The 19,531-nt window shown below is 43.2% G+C and overlaps 1 protein-coding gene across 1 annotated transcript in view; it reads left to right on the top strand.

Moving 5' to 3' along the window:
- BDH2 (3-hydroxybutyrate dehydrogenase 2) overlaps positions 1-19,531 on the top strand; it is a 134,148-nt gene that overhangs the window by 92,452 nt on the left and 22,165 nt on the right. Inside the window, exon 7 of the mRNA XM_086951850.1 lies at positions 12,114-12,227. Within this exon, the coding sequence (XP_086807976.1) occupies positions 12,114-12,227 (114 nt within the window). The remainder of the gene's footprint in view (positions 1-12,113; positions 12,228-19,531) is intronic.

Genomic DNA, 19,531 nt, shown 5'->3' with positions numbered 1-19,531 from the left:
GCTCTGTGGTAACTCTGTACTGCCCTTGAAAGTGACAGAGCTTTGAGTACCTTTTAAATTCCCCAAGATACCAGTCCAAGTTACAGTCCTGTTCACAAGGTTGCTGCTGCAAAAAAGGTCCAGTTTATGGTCAAAGGATTCCAGTAAGTCGAAGTCGCAATACAGAAGAGTAAGAAAGTCAATAGGGATGCATTCCCTTCTCGCCACACACTTAAAGATGAAATTTGCACTGTTGTGTAGTTCCCAAGTATCCTATACAAGAACTGCACATTCGGATAACATACACTGTGTGTTTGGTGGCAGACTGGTTCCGAGCACCCCCACCGTATATGTTAACCTGTTTGCATGAGCTAGCTCACAGTGCCACTAGAATCTCCTCTTATCAGGGAGAGAATAGTTTCAAGCAACCTCAGAACATGACAACCCTAATCAAGCAGAAGCGTGGAAACAATATACTACTTTTCGCTAAGTCACTCGTGCTCACTTAGTCGGTCTCAGAGATACACAGAATAAACAGTATGGGCGTTTCAATAAAGATTTATTGAACAATTGTTATTCTAGTGTAGAATAGATTTGCTGTAACAACCATTAGACAGTAGAAGAGATATATGATTAGCAGTACTACAAAAGTAAAGGGATGGTACAGTTCTACCTTTTTGCAGTAATCATGGATATATGTACAAATACATAACGCACATGATGAGAAAGTGCGTACTACTACGATGTCTCCCTAACTAGATGTACCTCAATGTACCTAGCATCAGTGTAGGTGTTATGCCAAGAATCCCTCTAAGGTCTAGTCAACCCCATTACCTGAGAAAGGAGAGAATATGGGACCCCGTCTTGGTCTCGAGTGGACATCCCTCGAGGGATGTTTGACCACTGCTAGTTGGAGCATCTGCATGCAGGAACCTCAGCATCTCTGGTCAGTGTGTCAGCTGGGAAGTCATGGTCTCCTCTGTCTGTCTAAGCAAGACATGATGTATATATACCCACAGGTCTCCCTAGGGGTCCTACCTTACTGTGTTACTGTGTCAGCCTAAAGGATGACATCAGGCTTGAACTTTATACATAGATATTATACAGGAGGTGTTCGTCCTGCTGTCAGTTCTGCTGTGCTTCCAAGAAGCCTCATGCATAATGTATGAGTTTCGAACTAGGGAAAAATCTGCGTTCTGAATGCAGTGTTGTATCTGGGTAAAAGGTCAATCCCTATGAACCATTTTGTATGTAATGTAGGGAAGGATATAGGTGAAAGCTTGCAGTGTTACCTGTGCCTATATAGGCTACCTATATGGAATATAACACCCACTCCTCTGGACGACATATGTAACCAATAAGTGTGCTACCATTCTAACTAGACATTGGTATGCATGAAGTGTGAAAAACATTTCTGTAGCTAAAAAATGTTGAAAAACGTCTAAACATTTCTAAAAGACTTAAAAATGTAAAAAGGAAAAAAAATAAGCAGGCCCTAGCTCTAAAAATTGTCAGTTGTTATAGTCCGAACCACTTTAAGCATAAGAAAGCCATTTATGCCCAATAAATGAAAAGGAATGTCAATTTTGTATCTGAGTTCCAAATTGAGTTTGTTATTAAAAAAAAAGGCGAATTTCTTCCAGCACACGACGAGCCAAAAGTGGGTCAATTGCTTGTGTTCTTGGCTGGTAGACACAACATTTTTGTTGCTTGCTTCCGCAGTAGACGGCCCCTGTAACACCTCGCAGAGTACGTCAGTTGAGCACAGATGATGTTCCACGCTGTCCACAGCCGGTGCTGACGCAGCCTGTGTGCCGTCCAAAGACTGGGTGTTAGTGGAGGAGCTGGTGTCCATACCAACAGGTGCAGTTACAACCTGCGGTGGCTCAAGGTATGCCACCATCAACATTGGAACACGCTGAGCACATTGCAGAACATTGGCCGTTATCGGGTCCAGTAGAGCATTCACACCCGGTTGTTCCAACGATGGGAGTGTTAAACCAAGGTCTAACGCGCATTCTTATCTGCAAAACAGGCATTGGAGGACAGGTAAGATGCAGTCCATCCAGACTAGTCGAAATGACAGGAACGAAGATGCACTTAGTTCTCTCAGACGAAGCGTGCCTAGATGTTGTACCATTCGGTCACAGTATTTCCTCTCCATGAGCGCCTTTTCCATCTCCTTGGTGACCGGGACGTCCATTGCGTAGCAGATAGAAGACAATCAGGATACCGGTTATTAGAACCAGGAACAGCGGAACACCTCCAAAGATGCTTCCGAATGCGGAGTGTATTAAGTTTGGTATAAATCCAAGTACCGTCTGAAAGGTGCTTAGAAGTCCAGAACCTATGGTCTTAAATAGGTGGACTAAGCCAGTCGTATCAGACATGTTAAAGATACGATTTACCATTTCTACGAAATGGAAAGGGCAGTTTGTATGGATAAGCGCGTGTATCTCTGCTGAAGACCCTGCGATCTCAAGATCAAAAGTCTCTCGAGTGGAGGTTAAGGGCACAGACTTCTGTAACAGCATGGCTTTCATTCTGCCTAGAGTATTAAACTGTATTAAAGAAACATTCAGTGAAGGTCACAACGGCGCCTCCCTGACTGTATGTGTTAGTGGAAACAATACTTGCATACAACAAGTAACCCTGGAGCTCACAGTTACCAAATATGCGATGCCTTGAGCATTCCGCAGCATCCTTGACTGTTCAGCATTAAGTAACTCCCTTTCGAAAGTAGCCCAAAAGCTGGAGTAATCACTGCAGCTGGGGCACCCCTCAGATGACAGGACAAGTTCGCCAAAGAACCATTACAAGCCCCGTGCAGCATTATATCCTCGAACTTTATACATAGATATTATACAGGAGATGTTCGTCCTGCTGTGCTTCCAAGAAGCCTCATGCATAATGTATGAGTTTCCAACTAGGGAAAAACCTGCTTTCTGAATGCAGTGTTGTATCTAGGTAAAAGGTCAGTCCCTATGAACCGTTATGTATGTGATGTGGGGAATGATATAGGTGAAAGGTTGCAGTGTTACCTAGGCCTATATAAGGTACTTAAATGGACTATAACAGCACCTCTCTGTTGTTGCCATAATCCGATCTGATCCTGCAGTTATCCTGGTTCACAGTGAATTTCACAGGTTATATTTGCCCCCGCAGCAGATTGCAGCTTTGCAGTAAGCCATGCAGCATCTCGTCAGAAGTCCCCAGAATTGCTCTACCTGCAATGATAACATCCGGTCAGGCAAAATTCTTCTTTCTGAAGGATATTTCTAACAGCAGACCTTCAGAATAATTTCTTGCGAGAGACTGGAACCAGATATTTTTCTTAGTATTGCTCATGCTCACTGCTAGGTGGCATTGTGCGGCTCTGTGGTAACTCTGTACTGCCCTTGAAAGTGACAGAGCTTTGAGTACCTTTTAAATTCCCCAAGATACCAGTCCAAGTTACAGTCCTGTTCACAAGGTTGCTTCTGCAAAAAAGGTCCAATTTATGGTCAAAGGATTCCAGTAAGTCGAAGTCGCAATACAGAAGAGTAACATAACATAACATGAGTATTTGTAAAGCGCACGTTCACCACTACGGGCATCTTGGCGCTGAAATAACAGATGTTTATTGTTACCCAACTCAATGGTACTCATTTTATCGACCCCAAATGGATGAAAGGCTGAGTGGACCCGCCGGGATTTGAACCTGTGACCATGAGGTCGAACACAGGCCCCTGCAGTAGACGCATTAGTCCACTGAGCCACCAGACCCGGCAGTAAGAAAGTCAATAGGGATGCATTCCCTTCCCGCCACACACTTAAAGATGAAATTTGCACTGTCGTGTAGTTCCCAAGTATCCTATACAGGAACTGCACATTCGGATAACATACACTGTGGGTTTGGTGGCAGACTGGTTCCGAGCACCCCCACCGTATATGTTAACCTGTTTGCATGAGCTAGCTCACAGTGCCACTAGAATCTCCTCTTATCAGGGAGAGAATAGTTTCAAGCAACCTCAGAACATGACAACCCTGATCCAGCAGAAGCGTGGAAACAATATACTACTTTTCGCTAAGTCACTCGTGCTCACTTAGTCGGTCTCAGAGATACACAGAATAAACAGTATGGGCGTTTCAATAAAGATTTATTGAACAATTGTTATTCTAGTGTAGAATAGATTTGCTGTAACAACCATTAGACAGTAGAAGAGATGTATGTGATGTGGGGAAGGATATAGGTGAAAGGTTGCAGTGTTACCTAGGCCTATATAAGGTACTTAAATGGACTATAACAGCACCTCTCTGTTGTTGCCATAATCCTATCTGATCCTGCAGTTATCCTGGTTCACAGTGAATTTCACAGGTTATATTTGCCCCCGCAGCAGATTGCAGCTGGCAGTAAGCCATGCTTCAGACTTATCTTGCTATGCTGGCTCCCTCTGCCTTGCCTACAGTCTCCACAAAGTCTATGGGGTCTCAATTCCGCCTGCTGCTGGGAGGTCCACCCCATACGCAGCCCCGTCACCCCTCTTGGGACTGACTACCAGACTTGCTCCAAAGCCAGTCCTAACTTATACACTTGGGGCCATATGTAGGTAGCCCAATACCGGTCGGTAACGGACGAAATTACCGAATTTCGGCCGTAACCGACCGGTTTTAGGCATTTGAGATGTAGGGGCCAAATTTAAGGATTCTGTAATTTACCGAATCGGTAATTTAAGGAATCAGTTAATTACCGAATCCTTAAAATACCGATCCTGTAAATTACCGAATCCGTAATGTAGGGAGCACTCAAGTGAGTGCATTTCTGAGTTAAGGATTCGGTATTTACCCACAACTAAAAGTTGGTGGTAAATATCGAAACGTGAAACACACACTATTTAAAAGAGGGTCTAAGGGCTACTTTAATGACTCTGTACTGGATACATGCCCCTAACAGAAGAACTAATTACAACAGAAGGTATCCAGGAGTCACAAGCAAGGTTCTCTCCTAAACAAACTGCTACACGACAAAAAGAAAATTGTGGGTTGAAAAAAGTTGGACATAGACACCATTTGAGCACACATCCATGCAACATACAGTCAGGGTAGGAATTTTTCCCATCAGTTGTCTCTCTGTACCACCACTCTTACATCATTTGGGTTCTCCTTACCCAGGAGTTAGTGCACATACAGTCACACTAGTTATAAAAAGGAGACTGTGTGAGTAAGGAGACTGACGTTGGTTGTTTCACTGAGTGGTGTCAGTATGGTGTAGGTGTGATGTTACAACTGAAAAAAGCAGTGCAAGTGAAAGTAAGTGAAGTGAATAAAATTAGGTGAAACTGAGTAGAATAGTTATATTTAATGTTTTCTCTCAGACCCCTAAGTTTAAAAACAAGTGAAAAGTGGAAAGCAGATTTAACATAATATATCTACTCAGCAAGTGGTCACTTAGGGGTCTGAGAGAAAACATTAAATATAACTATTCTACTCAGTTTCACCCAATTTTATTCACTTCACTTACTTTCACTTGCACTGCTTTTTTCAGTTGTAACATCACACCAACACCATACTGACACCACTCAGTGAAACAACCAACGTCAGTCTCCTTACTCACACAGTCTCCTTTTTATAACTAGTGTGACTGTATGTGCACTAACTCCTGGGTAAGGAGAACCCAAATGATGTAAGAGTGGTGGTACAGAGAGACAACTGATGGGAATAATTCCTACCCTGACTGTATGTTGCATGGATGTGTGCTCAAATGGTGTCTATGTCCAACTTTTTTCAACCCACAATTTTCTTTTTGTCGTGTAGCGGTTTGTTTAGGAGAGAAACTTGCTTGTGACTCCTGGATACCTTCTGTTGTAATTAATTAATTGGTAAATATCGAAAACCTTAGAAAAAGCAAATTTGTGCTTTTCCAAAAGACATACATACCCTTGGGGCATGTATGTGTGCCACATGTGCACACATGCACGATTCAGGGGTGCAACAGAGTGTCAATGTGTCAACCCTTGAATATGCACCCCCTATTACCGATTCGGTATTTACTGAATCGGTAATAGTGAATGGCATCCCATTCATTCCCAAGGGCCTCTAGGCCCATAGGAATGAATGGGAATTACCAAATCGGTAAATACCGAATCGGTATTTACCAAATTTTACCGAATCAGTAAAATTTACAGAATCGGTTAAATTTACAGAATCAATATCTACATACCATTTACCGATTCTGAAATACCGAATCGGTAAAGTTCGGTATTTTAGAATCGATAAATTTGGTTTACCTACATATGGTCCTTGGTGCCTAGTTCCACGCCAGTTCCTTCCTTTCCGACACCTACTCTGCTGATGTTAGCCCAAGAGCCTATTCTGATTTCTGACCCAGAGCCCATGGTGTGCTGTGAAATCTCAAAGGCATAACTGGTGATTAAGCAGTCCGATTCCAACTCAAAACCTCTTCTTCAGTGCCCGTATTATCAGAGCAGGGTCAGTACCTCCATTATGGCGGAGGAGCGCCGACCCACTGCTGGCAACAGCAGATGCATGTAAAATAAAATGATAAAAAAGTAGTTAATAAAACAGCTTTATTATCATTTTATTTTACTCCAGAACCACTGCCGAGTCTTGAGGGCGGGCCAGCAGGAGGAGTGGTGGGCTCAGGGCACTGTCAGGGCCCATATAGGTTTGGTTGGCCATCGTAGAATGGCTAAACCTACATACATACCTAGATATCTCCAGGCTATTTCTTGGAGATATTGGCACAGGTTCACAGTCCCTGCTGGAGCGTGGAAACAGCCTGCTCCTCCCAATCCCTATTTTTCTCTCACGTTGGGTAATACCAGCATGGGAGTAACGTCTGGATTGGTGCAGGAGCCTCTGGGAGCCTGTGTGAGTATTGTCTGAAGAGGTGTTGAGGCAGCAGATATCAGGCTTCAGGCAATTTATTATTATTATTATTTTATTCTCCCCCTCACGCTGCCGCACTGATTTCTCCAGCTAGCAGCCGCCACTGTATTAGAAGCTTAAGGCCTTTTCAGATCTGATTCTGATACAGTTCAGGAGGTACCCAAAGTCCTCTAGTACACTGATGATAATGGGGAGTGACACAACTTGCTTTCATCAATATAAGGACCATATCTTGAACATAGACCTACATTTTTTTAGTGATCTAGACACATACCTTGAAATAGAGCTAGACTCCCCACCTGGGCCCCAAATGGAAGAAAGTGCCTTGTTTAAAGTAGTGATTTGGAGGGCAGCTGAAGCATTAGACTTCTATTTGCCCGTTATTGAAACAAAGACAAATGCATTAACTGATATTCTTAAACAGGGCCAGCTTCATCTGGGCCATTGCTGTCATTCAGTGAGGTCCTTACTGATGTCCTTATGGTGACAGTCAAAACCTTTCTCGTCCCCTTCGATTACTCAACCCATGGCTAGAAGACACAAACTGGCACCCAGTGATCTGGACGTCTCAACCAAGTAGCCAACGCTGAGAGCTTGCTTGCTCAGGCATCAACAAGTAGGTTTACCAAATTCATTTCCAATCAGTCATTCAAAGAGAGAAGCAAAAAGAATTGATGCCTTCAGAAAGAGAATGTGTTCTTTGGCTAGTGTAGTCCTCAGATCCATAAACGTAGATTGTCTATTGGAGGACATGGCTAGCAAGCTTCCTGAAGACCTCAGAGCTTCACAAGCTTAAACTATGCATGATGGCCAGGATGCTGCAGAGCATATACTTCGAGTGGCATGGACACTATTGATTGCACAGGCAGAGCTTTTGAAACCAGTATCGTGCTTAGAAGGTATGTCTGAATGAGGTCCATAGGTTTTCGAGAGACAGGCAAGCACCCTTCATGGACATGCCCTTTGATGACTCTAGGTTATTTTCAGAAATGTATGATTTGGGTCTGGAATGATATAAGGACCGTTGCACTGTATCACAGTCCATGGTACTGTAAACACCAGATCAACACACAAAAAAGAAGGGGAGAGAGGTATTACTCCTTTTCCATCCTCCCTGTAATACTCGTGCTGTACCACAAAACGAGGAAAAGGAGGAGGAGGAGATAGGTGGCCAAAGGTGTCATCTGTTGCTTTGCAACAGTTTGAGAAAGCGTGAGGTTTGTTAAAAAAAACTGCCCTCACCCACTAGGCAGTGGCATGCTTCTTCATAGGGCTGCTACAATATCCCTGCACAGACCAACGTCTGGGATGGAGCAAAGGGAGGGGAGGACATAACAAAAATAAATGTTTTGGGATCCGTGCAGTAAACAAAAGGACAGTTTCATTGGTACGGTTGTTCAAAATGGAGGGCAGTAGCATGGAGCGGCGAAAGGCACAGATTAAGTGGCATCCAAACCCTTGAGGAAAGTGTGACTACACCGGGATGCTCCCGCTTGCACTCCATTTTGAGCAACCGTACCGATGAAACTTGTAACATGTGAGATTGTCTACACAGAAATTGACAAGACAGGTCATTATATGTAGTAACACTTATGACGTCAAAATGCGCACATTCCCTTGAAGATTTGGTTATTTGCCAGGAAAGGGAGTGACCCGGATCAGGGCTCGCTAGTACTGAGGAAGGCTGAAACGACCCTTTATGGGCGATGGTAAAGGCAGAAACATGTCAACATAAAAGTAGTACTGGAGAGGAAGGGAGCCCTAATCTCCCCTTGACCATCTCCGTCTCTTTATCTTTTAATTCTATCCAGAGAACCCAGGAATAAAATTTGATGTACGGTATCTCTGTAGACTTTTCCTTTCCCTGTCCTTTTGTTTACCGAACGGATCCCAGCACATTTATGTTTATGTCCTCCCGTCCCTCTGCTCCATCTCAGGCGTTGGTCTTCGCAGGGATCTTGTAACAGCCCTATGATGAAGCATGCCACTACCTGGTGGGCAGGGAAACTTTTTTAACAAATCTAACGTTTTCTAAAAGTGTTGCAAATAGACAGGAGATACCTTTGGCCACCTACTCTCCCTCCTTTATCTCGTTTTGTGGTTACTGTTAACACCAGTCAAGCAATTTCTGCAACAATATACAAAGTGCAGGGGCTATTCAATGAGACTAGCCTGCAGGCAACACCAACCCTCCAATCCTGTGACGCAGCAACTGACACACCCCTATTGTGGTCTAGGGTGTTTCACACCAGCACAGACAACACTCTCCCATTTCCTGCTCCCTTGCTGCAAAGAAAATTTTCTTCACTCAGGCAGTCCTAGACGTGGTAGTGTTCAGGACCTTTCCACCAACCTAAGGAGTCCTGGACATTCAGGATATGATTCCAATGTTTTGGGATCAGTCCTTGATATGGGGTGAGGATGACTAAGGTTTCTGGGTCTTTTAGCATAGAGCAGCTGCCTTCTCCTGAATGCCAGGTGGCATATGTGGGCCCTGCAGTGGAACCTGTGATCCCAGTGGGCCTAGCATCAGGGTGCGGCCTCTCCATTCAGATCTCGGATGAGATTGTTCACGCTCTACAATGGTGGCTTACAAGCGCCAGTCTGCCCTGTGAGACAACGCCCCCTCCCAGAGTTCATGGTTGTCAAAGAGGTCTCAGTGCTGGATTGGGAGGGCCCTCGTGGGAAAGGTGAAGATCAGAGGTCTCAGATCTCCATCAGAGAGCCAGATCCATATCAACATTTTGGAGCTTTAGGTGATCTGCCTGGGTGTGCAAGCTTCCTGTTGTCCTTTGGGGGAGGCTGGTGCAGGTCCTTGTGGACAAAACAACCCTAATTTGGTACTACCCCAAGCAATGTGTGTTGGCATCCTAGATCCTCCATTTTAAAGGTGAGAAATCTGAGGTTACAAGTATCCATAAAAAGAACAAGTTACTTACCTTTGGTAACGCTGTTTCTGCTAGTTAATCTATCCACAGATTCCTCACTTCCCTCCCTCCCTCCACTCTGTTCTGTGGAATGGACTCTTTTAACATAAAAACACGTTTCCAAGTTAGTAACCAGCTAACTGCCACAGACAATTTGTTCAACTCTCATCATCTTAGGGCACAGAAGGGAAAAGATCAATGAAGCTGGCATTAGCACGCACAGTTGGAGCTTATATCTGGAATCCGCTCTGTCACTTCCAGTGCGGTACAGTCTCACCATGGAGTGCTGGAGCACTAAGAAAAATCCCCAGATCCAGCCTGACGCCAGGGGATATTCTAAAGGAGGGAAATCTGCTGTTAGAGTATCCACTAGTAAGACCATTACTCATGGTAACTAATTCATTAGGAAGAGTGGAGGGTGAGTTAAGGTGTGTACATTTAAAATTCCTGCACCAAGAAATGATAAAATGTCCAAATGTATAAATTAAATAGTTCATCAGCTCAAAGCAAGTTCATATGAAGGGAATGGATATACAGGACTCAGAACAGAACCATACATCAAGGTCACACCCTTAAAGAATCCTCTTCTTCAAAATTCTCTTAAGAGGAGAAAAGTAGTCCATTTTCTCAGTCCTGAGATACCAGAAGTCTCAAGGAGGAATTTCCTGACCGAAGTCTTTGTCGGTGTTTGCTGGCTGTAACATTCCAAAAGTCTGCAGTATAATACTACACTGAGGCCCAGCTTTTATGTGAGACATTGGGATGCCCAAACCCATTGTACTCCCAGAGCGTGGAAGTGGATGTTAAACAGGAATTAAGACCCTGGAATCATGTAACCAAATCTGCAGAGAGGCCATATGGTCATCTCTGAGACATGCATTGAGAATCGGAAAAATGCAAAGGAAATGGAAGTGCATTGGAGAGAGACCACAAAGGTGATATTAAGTAGCCCCAAATCATCTGCTGTTCACACCTCTGCTGTATTTTCTGTCACTGACTGTGCTTCTCAATTGTATTACTATTCAGCGTTTCACACGCAAAGGATGAAGTGCTAAACTAGGTCATCTAGACCAGAATAGAAGCAATAACTGTGCCACTAGAGGAACATAGAATGATGAACCTTGCTTCATAAAACCATCTAATATATGCTGTCACCGCCTGATTAATCGGTGTGACAGCTGAAGTTATGCCACATATCCAAAACCAATCCCAAGCAGGCGAGTAGTTCCTCCTATAATCGAAATAACCGCTGTCAACAATGTCAAGGAAGACTGTAAGTTTTACTCTGTTCCCCTCTTTGCCCCATTATTCATAAATACAGTGGCTGCTAATTTAGGACTAGATTAACTAAGCGGTCAACAAATCCTGCATGAATAACCTTGTGCCTGTGCCTGATTAGATATGATTGTTTGGTTTGAATTGTAAGGACATAGGAGAATTTCTGACAATCAACGAAACTCCTAGATTCTGTCTCCTAATATAATATAAAAGATACAATTCTGTCAAAGGATGGAAAACGTGTGAAAATGCTAACTCACTCTATTTGGGACTCCTCACTTATCTGCTGACAAGTTTGAAGTTAGCCAGAACACCAATGCACATTTATCCTCAGAGGCTCCTAGATTCTCCTGCGTTAGCCCCTTACCATTTCACCTCCACTTTAAGGCTCTTTGTGTTGTGTATGCAGCTTTATAAAGGTACCTTTTGTCATTAGTCATTTCAAAAGGTATGTCCCTAATAGGGCACAACTTTCCGCTTCAGCGAATCTACTTGTTGTTCCCAGGTTTAATACGCGTGGCTGTAAATTTACCATTTATTCAGTCAAGTTCTGGAATTTTCGACCTGACCCAATTCACCATGAAAAATATCTCCTTGCATTTAGATGTTCTATTAAGAGTTGGCTTTTCTTACAGGCATTGCCAACTTTATAAGCTGTGTAATTAGGTATTTTCCGGGCTCTTATTTTGGCTTTTTGTTGTTCTGGCTCACATTGATCTAGCACCAAGAGACCTCTGGCATTTGTATGCTTTACAACTAAGTTTAGCATAACATAGTAAGACCTACATTCTCAAGGTTGTTTTCCAAGATAAGTCAGGGAACAGAGGATTTTCCTCCCTTAGTAAAAACACCCCCTTTTGTCCACTTCACTGCCACCAGCTGTTTTCCCTAAATTGTCTTGCAGAAAACTAAAATATTCATATGTATATTGTAAACTTTGATGATCTTTAGTTGCATTCCCAATGAATTTTCAATAAAGTACGAATGATTTTTGTATCTTGATTGCAAACTCATTTTGTGCTTCTTGGTTTATTTGAGTAGGTGTTGTGAACAGATGTGTGTACAGTACATCAAAGGCTGCTGTGATTGGACTCACAAAGTCAGTGGCAGCTGATTTTATTGATAGAGGCATCCGATGCAACTGTGTCTGCCCAGGTAAGTAAGTAGTCTCTGGAAGTTTCTTCTAAATAAATTATTTACATATTGTACGTGTGTGACTGAAGATACTCCATTTTCTTAGATCTACTACCCTTTTGTAATGCAGCATTTTGAACTCAGCATTAGTTCATTTAACTGAGATTGATTGTAAAATAACAGCTACCTAATCCGATATAACAGCCGTGGCACAATTTTAGGATCCCATGCACAAAATTATATGTACCCTTATGCTACATCAGCTACCTGATTTAGCATTCTGAGTGTGATACACTACAGAACCCAACACGAAGCAAGAAAGGAGCTGCTTCATGAAGTCCACAGAGTAAGCACCTACAGCCACCTGCAACCATACAAAATGTGACTATACTAAGTTAAATCCTTTATGTACAGGGCCTACTTCTGAGCAAGCCTACATTAGAATTTTCTGGCTACCCTATAAAGATGTTACGTGTTATAGTATGTTTAGTCGAGTTCTGGAGGGCACTAATCACCTGAGATGGTATCCAGGCTTGTCTCTACTGAGTAACAATGAGGGCATTTCAAACACTGACTAATCCTTGCCTCAGGGACCACAATGGCACTGACGTCTTTTCGGGGCCAGATGAAGAAACTGGCATGTCTTTGGTTTCCGAGACCCTCTTCTTGGGATTTCTTGAATATCTGTTTCTAAAAGCATGCCAGAGCCTCTGCATGCACATTTCACTGACAGTGTGGTGGGCCTTGGCAGCAGAAAGGTGACAAAATAACAAAGATCTGTAAACCCATAATGAGACAATATTACACTTACAGTGCGGTTCTTCAGACCGTGAGAATCTAGATTGCAAATTTGCATGTTTCGTAGTAAACTCCTAGTTTGAATGTTTCTTTGTGCTATAAGGCCTCTTGGAAGCGTGTTACTTAGGATGCCAATTTTCATGCAGAATGATGGGCACAAACCTAGTAAATTAATAGCACAGTTAATCTAATGTGTAATAATTCTCTAAATTCAAAGCGGATCTATGTCTACCAACATGCGAGGTAACCTTCACACAAGGGTCATGTTCCCCAACCTACAAATTTTCCTTGTTGCCTGTATTATAATTCATTTTAGTCTTGAAAAAAGCCCAACTTCCCTTCATGTTTCAGCAACCCATCAGAAAAGGCTGGGTATTTCCTGCTTAGCATAAATGGTGCTCAGCAGCATGACGTTATGCCATGTTTCCTGTGCAATTGCTGTACGAAGATATGTTCACAGGGACAAAAACATTCCAGTTAACAATGGTTACACTAATTTTCTAACTGGCAAATACTCAGTGGCATTGGGTTGAAAATGCCATTAAACCTAATTCTGTACTTTCTACTGTAGTCAGATGGGGCCTGGGCACGGTGGAGATTTCAAGAGATTGTTTGTATTTTCAGGTGATGATAGAAAGCTTTCTTGTGTTGTATGACTTAGCAACAGTTTTGGTTACATTTGAGGCTGTTCGGTTTTGACATAATGAGGGTGACCAGTGGGTTCAGCCTGATCAGGAAAGCTCTTAAGAACAGATGGGATAGTGGATTCAAAAAACCCTATATGTAAATATGCTGCCAGGAGGAAAGACTTGAGATAAAGAACCCTAGGAAGTGGAAAACACCTATGGTCAAGGCTGTCCTTCTGCACATGAAAAATGGCTTAGAAACCATTGATGGCAAGATTGGTTCCCTAGCAATGTGCATCTACCTCATGAAAGAATACTTCAACAGACACCTTGAATCAACAGGGTAGAACAGCATATCTCAGACAGTCAACGTAGCTCTTCTGCTCTTACTCAGGAACTGCTGTACATAAAGGAAACATCAAGAATAATTAACGAAAAGAACGAAGAACCTAGTGGTGATACCGATAGTGGAACAGGTGCAGTTTTCTGGGGTCCAAAGGATGATGCAAGGTCAAATATAGCAACCCGACTCACAAGTTGGAACATGTGCAACCTGAATAATGTAAGAACACCTCAAAATGAAGTCTTATCCATTGACCCTCACGTCATGGGAAGTTTGCACTAAAGGAGGAAGCCATCCTTATTTAGCCGCTTTCAATGTAGATCTTTCAATTCCTGTTCAGAGGAATGACAAAATTAATCCATGGAAGTCTTTTTAGGTTAATTGGTAGCCCAGCAGATCCAAATGGTAGATCTATTATAGTACAGGGTATGCCCGGGACTCTCCAGATTTTTATGGTTCAGTATTGTATTAGTGTCATGAGGTGAATGCCTTCAATATTTTGTGGGGTTTACATCTCTACATAAAACTAGACCTGACTCTGGCAGATTCTGACAAACTGCTGTCGCAGCAGTCAGTGGTGGACAAGATCATTTTGCACTTAGGTATGAATTGATAGACATACAAATGCAAGACCATCCTAGTGATAGGGTATATTTGACTCCTCTGTCTTTCATATCACGTCACACATGAATTTCTTCCTGATCTATGTTGTGTGTGCTAAAAGGGTCACTAGTGCAGATGTATTCCCCAGAACACTTTCAGATCACTCCCCAGTCACAATTACACGGAGTGTTCCTGTGAGAAGTCTTTGCTAGGCAGTTCTGGCATTTACCTGTAGGACGTAGTCTATAAGTCTGAGATTAGAGGTCCATCACTGAAATCTTTGAGAATAATGTTGACCCAAAGGACCAGTACTATCTGGAATGCTTTTAAAATTTACATCACAGCAGTACTTTGCAAGCCGGAGTTTCTAACTATTTATGCATACATGTACAGTATATGGATATTTATATTATTTTCCATTTACATGTATACGTCTCTATGTAGTTATGTGTCTATATATTTGTTACTTTACTCCTATTGTAGAAAAACTGAATGGACATTAAAAAAAATATATAAACTTCAACCCTCCGCAATTCACTACTCTCTCATCCTATACCACTTTCAGTATATCCTTTACCTCCACTCTCTGACTTAGCACAATCTCATTTTACCCCTATGATCTCCCTAATAGCTCTTCTAGGCTATTCTCTCCTCTATCATTCATTTGATTCATCCAAAAGCTCATCGTACTACAGTGATCTCCCTAATACGCCTTTCTCAGCTCTTCCCTGCACTTTTCCTCCTTTTAGTCACCCCACACGTCATTTTACTGCATTGTATTACCATCATCTCCAAAAGAACCCTTTCTAGACTCTTCTTCCCTCCTCTATCTTTACTTTGATTCCTTCCAAACCTCATTTTACTACCGTTATCTCCATAATAACTCTTTCTAAAATATTTCTTCCTCTATCTCTCCTTCGACTCATCCCAAATCTCTTTTTACTACCATGATCTCCCAAAAAACACTTTCAAGATTCTTCCTTCCTCCTATCCCTCCTTTATCCTATTCATTCCAACTAACAGATTCACATGTCCATTACTCGGATGAGCAACTTAGATTTCCCTAAACGAATCCATCGCTAATTAACTTTGTGTTTTGGAGTAGCATGCTACTCGCCGAAAAGTGCTTCCATGCCTCGTCAGGGTAGTAGGCGCTATGTAAATACAATTATATCTGAAGTATGTGCATCTGGAAACAGTCTGTCATCGAAAGTGCATTGGCATATCAAATAGATGACCATGAAACTAAATTGAAGATCCTGCAGGCTTACTAAGCCAAGAGCAAAAGGCTGAAAATGATTCCTCGTCATGCAGAAACACTGCAGAAGCTGTCAGATTTGAATTAATGTGATTTAGAGTTCCAAAGATCGTTCATAAATCATGTGTGATGGTCAAGCCAATGAGAAAGCTGGCCTGGCATGCTGGATACAACTCTGTAAATTCTTCCCCATTCTGAACTGTTTAACTCATGATCCTCATTAAATCATTGGGTGATATCAGCTGGAATTCTTAACTCCTGGTATTTTCCCTCAGAATTACCAGCTGTAGCTGTAGTTAATCATGGGTGGATTTTCTGCAGCTGTGCTTGTGAGGCTGTCTGTTATGATAGATAAGATTTATTCCACTTGGCTCTACTGAGGGTAATCATGTGATAGCTGTTATATTCTGGATGCCGAGCACATTGCCCATTCAGGGCAAAGCATTTTGGGAATAGGGGTCTGGAAGAGGCATGGTCACATAGCAAATACCATCGCTAAGGCCCATTTCCCACCGGTCTGTGGCACATGACTGGTCCCCAAAACTATTAATCAATGCCCAGCACTACTGGGCCATACTTCACATGGCTGTTATCCAAGAATAGTCCATAAGTCCAGTCCCCAGTCCTTTTCACAGATGCTAGTCATAAAAACTGACACTCAACAGCAGTCCAGTCCCCGAAGGCATGAGACACAACACCAGTACATTAAACCCAGTACCAAAATGCCATTCATCAAAGGCTAGTACCCTCTCTCCAATGCCCAACGGTGTGTGACCCTAACTCCGTTCCCAAAGCCTTGCACAAAGGCCAGCTTCTAATGTTCTGTGAACTTTGGCCATACTCCCAAGACCACTCGCATCACCGGACATCAAACATTACAGTTTGATGAGGAAAAGTGTTAAAAAAAATACAACCCACACTTCGTCGATTACCAAGGTTAAATGTAGCAAAAGAACACCATGCCCTTGTTCCATTTATACAATTGTGAATAGGGTGTCTGCCCAGCTGGTAGCTATCCTAGTCTATCCATAAAGTGGAAGGAGGGTCAAGACATAGCCCATCACTGCATTTGCAATAACTAACCAGGCCTACCTATTTTAAATGGTATTTGCCTCAAACATTAGGTGAAATGTAAAGCAATATATAAAAAAAAGAGTGAAATACCCTGAAAAGATTAAAAGTAAAAGGAAGTTAATACTGATTGGGGTGTAATAGCGGCCGATGCTCAAAATGTCAAAAAAACATTACATTCAAAAGTTAACATGCACCTTATCCTTAGTGTAAGAAGCTGTCTTTTTATGTAGTATACCAAAATGAGGTGTATTTTGTAGAAAGTCCAGACGACCCTTATTGGCTTACAGGGCTTAAATTAATAATCCCAAATGCTCTCTTTTGTGGTAGTAGTTAATGCTTTTTTTAAACACACGTAAGCCAATAAAATGAGATACACGCTCAAGAAAAAACAGGGTGGGGAGGGGTGGATGGTGAGTGAATGAGCAGCAGTAATGGGCCATCACAATCTGCGCGCTCTACAAAATTCTCAAATAAATAAAATAAATAGGTTGGGGGAAGGAGTTAAAAGGGAAGGGACACCAAATGTACTTCAAACCCCCACCCCAATTTCTAATAATCACTATATGGATACTTGTATCCTTAGTAAGGCCTACTTTACCAGAATAGTATGTTTGGCAATCATGTATTTGATTGCATTTTTGAAACGATACAGAACTTAACTGCAACGTTTAAAAAAGTCTAGACACATCTAAACATTGGCAGTTTAATAGAATAATTGTGAAAAATTTAGAGGGGAGGGGCTCCCAATGATTTTTTTTTTGCCAAGGGGGGGTGCGGCTTTAAGAGGTTTAAAGACCACTGATGTAGATGCTAGGGAGCCAAGGTTCAAAGTACCACCAGCAGTTTGAGGTTACCTGCCAAGGAGTGTCAGGGTGCAGAGGTGCGGACATGGATAAACAGTTGGGACTGGATGGAAGCCTTGGGTGCTACACCATAGGCGTAGAGAGGGACCACCTAGAAACAGGCTGCAGAGGGGAACTTGGGGACAAGTCCTGAAGTGTCCAACGAGGGGCTCGGTTCATGGGGGTCCTAGGAGCAGGGTAGCACCATTGATTATCTTGGACCCAGGTCCGATAGTTTGGGTGCATATGATTTTGGTCGGCTGGTGCCCGTGCGTCAACGGCCCCCATGATTCTCAGTTAGACCTGCAAATCAAATCAGGGCAACTGGGCCACTCTCTGTGCTGGCCTCTGCAAATCTGATGTCCCTCGTCGGCTGCATGGTCTCTCCTGTGTTTGAGTCTGGATTGGACTCAAACAAGATTTGGTTGGTGCAAGGGGTCTAGTACCTGCAGTATTGGTGCAGGAGAGCTCCGGTTGGTCCTGGCATCTTCTCACTTGGCAGGGAGCCAGATCTGACGTCCTGGAGCATGGTGACCTTTTCCTAGGTAGTTGCTGCTTCAGAGGACCTGGCAAACTGCAGATTGGTGAACTGGACGTTGCCGTTGGTGCCTGTGGGTTCCACTTCAGGGGAGATGCTGACAGGTTGGAAAAGTGCTGGATGCCCTCAAAGGCATTTGAAGGATGCAGAGCTGCAGGACGAGTCGAGTTGTCGCAATTGTCTGGACAGGAGCAGGTAGGCAGGCAAGGTTTAGCGCCAAAGTCCACCAGCAGTCCACAGTTCTTGCTGCTTCGGCTCTTCTTTGTCCTCTTCTTTCTTCAGTCAAACGAATCTAAGCTCCATTTAGGGGTGTTAACACCATCGCTGCTGTGCATTTTCCCCCCCTGTGCTGATTTATTGAGTTTCCCATTGTTCATGACGAGCTGAGCTTGTCATGAGCGTCCAAGGAGTTAAGGGGAGTGAAGGTCAGTAGCCAATGGGCTACTTACCTTTGGGGTCACTACACTCTCTATATAACTAATGGCGAATTTCCCAACTGTCCTGGTGCCAAAGGGGCCTCAGGGCAGGGGGAGGCATCTCCCAGGTCTGATGTAATCAGAATTGCATATCAAAGGCGGTAGGGGCTTTGAAGTCCCTGGCACTGGTAGGTAGATTTTCTTGACATCCTGCTGAAGGAGGTGTGTGCACCTTCCTCCAGAGCTTCTGGCCTCGGAGAGCACGGGCTCTCACCTGCAGGACCTCATAAACATTTCTGCGGTGGCAGGCTTGACAATACCGTTCAGCCAGCACACTAAGAGGCTGGTAGGTTTTCGGGGGGGGCTCCTCTAAGGTGCCTTCTGGTTGCATATCTCAATAAATCCACTACTGGTATCAGTATTGATTTATTAAAACAAGCTGTTTGATAACAAACACCAAAGTTTGAGTAACTCATGATGACCAGTGCCCAGTACATATATTCTTAAGATGGCTTCCCTGTTCACTTGTACTACCTAGCAATTGAACTAGACAGCACAGGGGCATATCTCCTCATACAGATATGTCCTTACGTGTAGTATTATGCACCCTGCCTTACGGCTATAAGGCCTGCTGTAGGTGTGACGTGCATATATTCCATGCAGTGTTGGCGTGCATGGCACACAGGGTGTTTTCTCTTTTGTCTGCGCCATTTCACACAGACTGCAGTGACAGTCTACATTAGTTGTGTGGTGTGTTCCTTAGGGTCCCATGACCCGGTCTTCAGGCAAGTCGCTCCCCCCACGCCGCACAGCTCAACCAGTGCGTC

The sequence above is a fragment of the Lissotriton vulgaris genome, unplaced genomic scaffold (assembly GCF_964263255.1).
Source record: "Lissotriton vulgaris unplaced genomic scaffold, aLisVul1.2 SCAFFOLD_1282, whole genome shotgun sequence".
Taxonomy (NCBI): domain Eukaryota; kingdom Metazoa; phylum Chordata; class Amphibia; order Caudata; family Salamandridae; genus Lissotriton; species Lissotriton vulgaris.
Note: the sequence above shows the minus strand (reverse complement) of the source record. Positions and strands in the feature narration are given on the sequence as shown.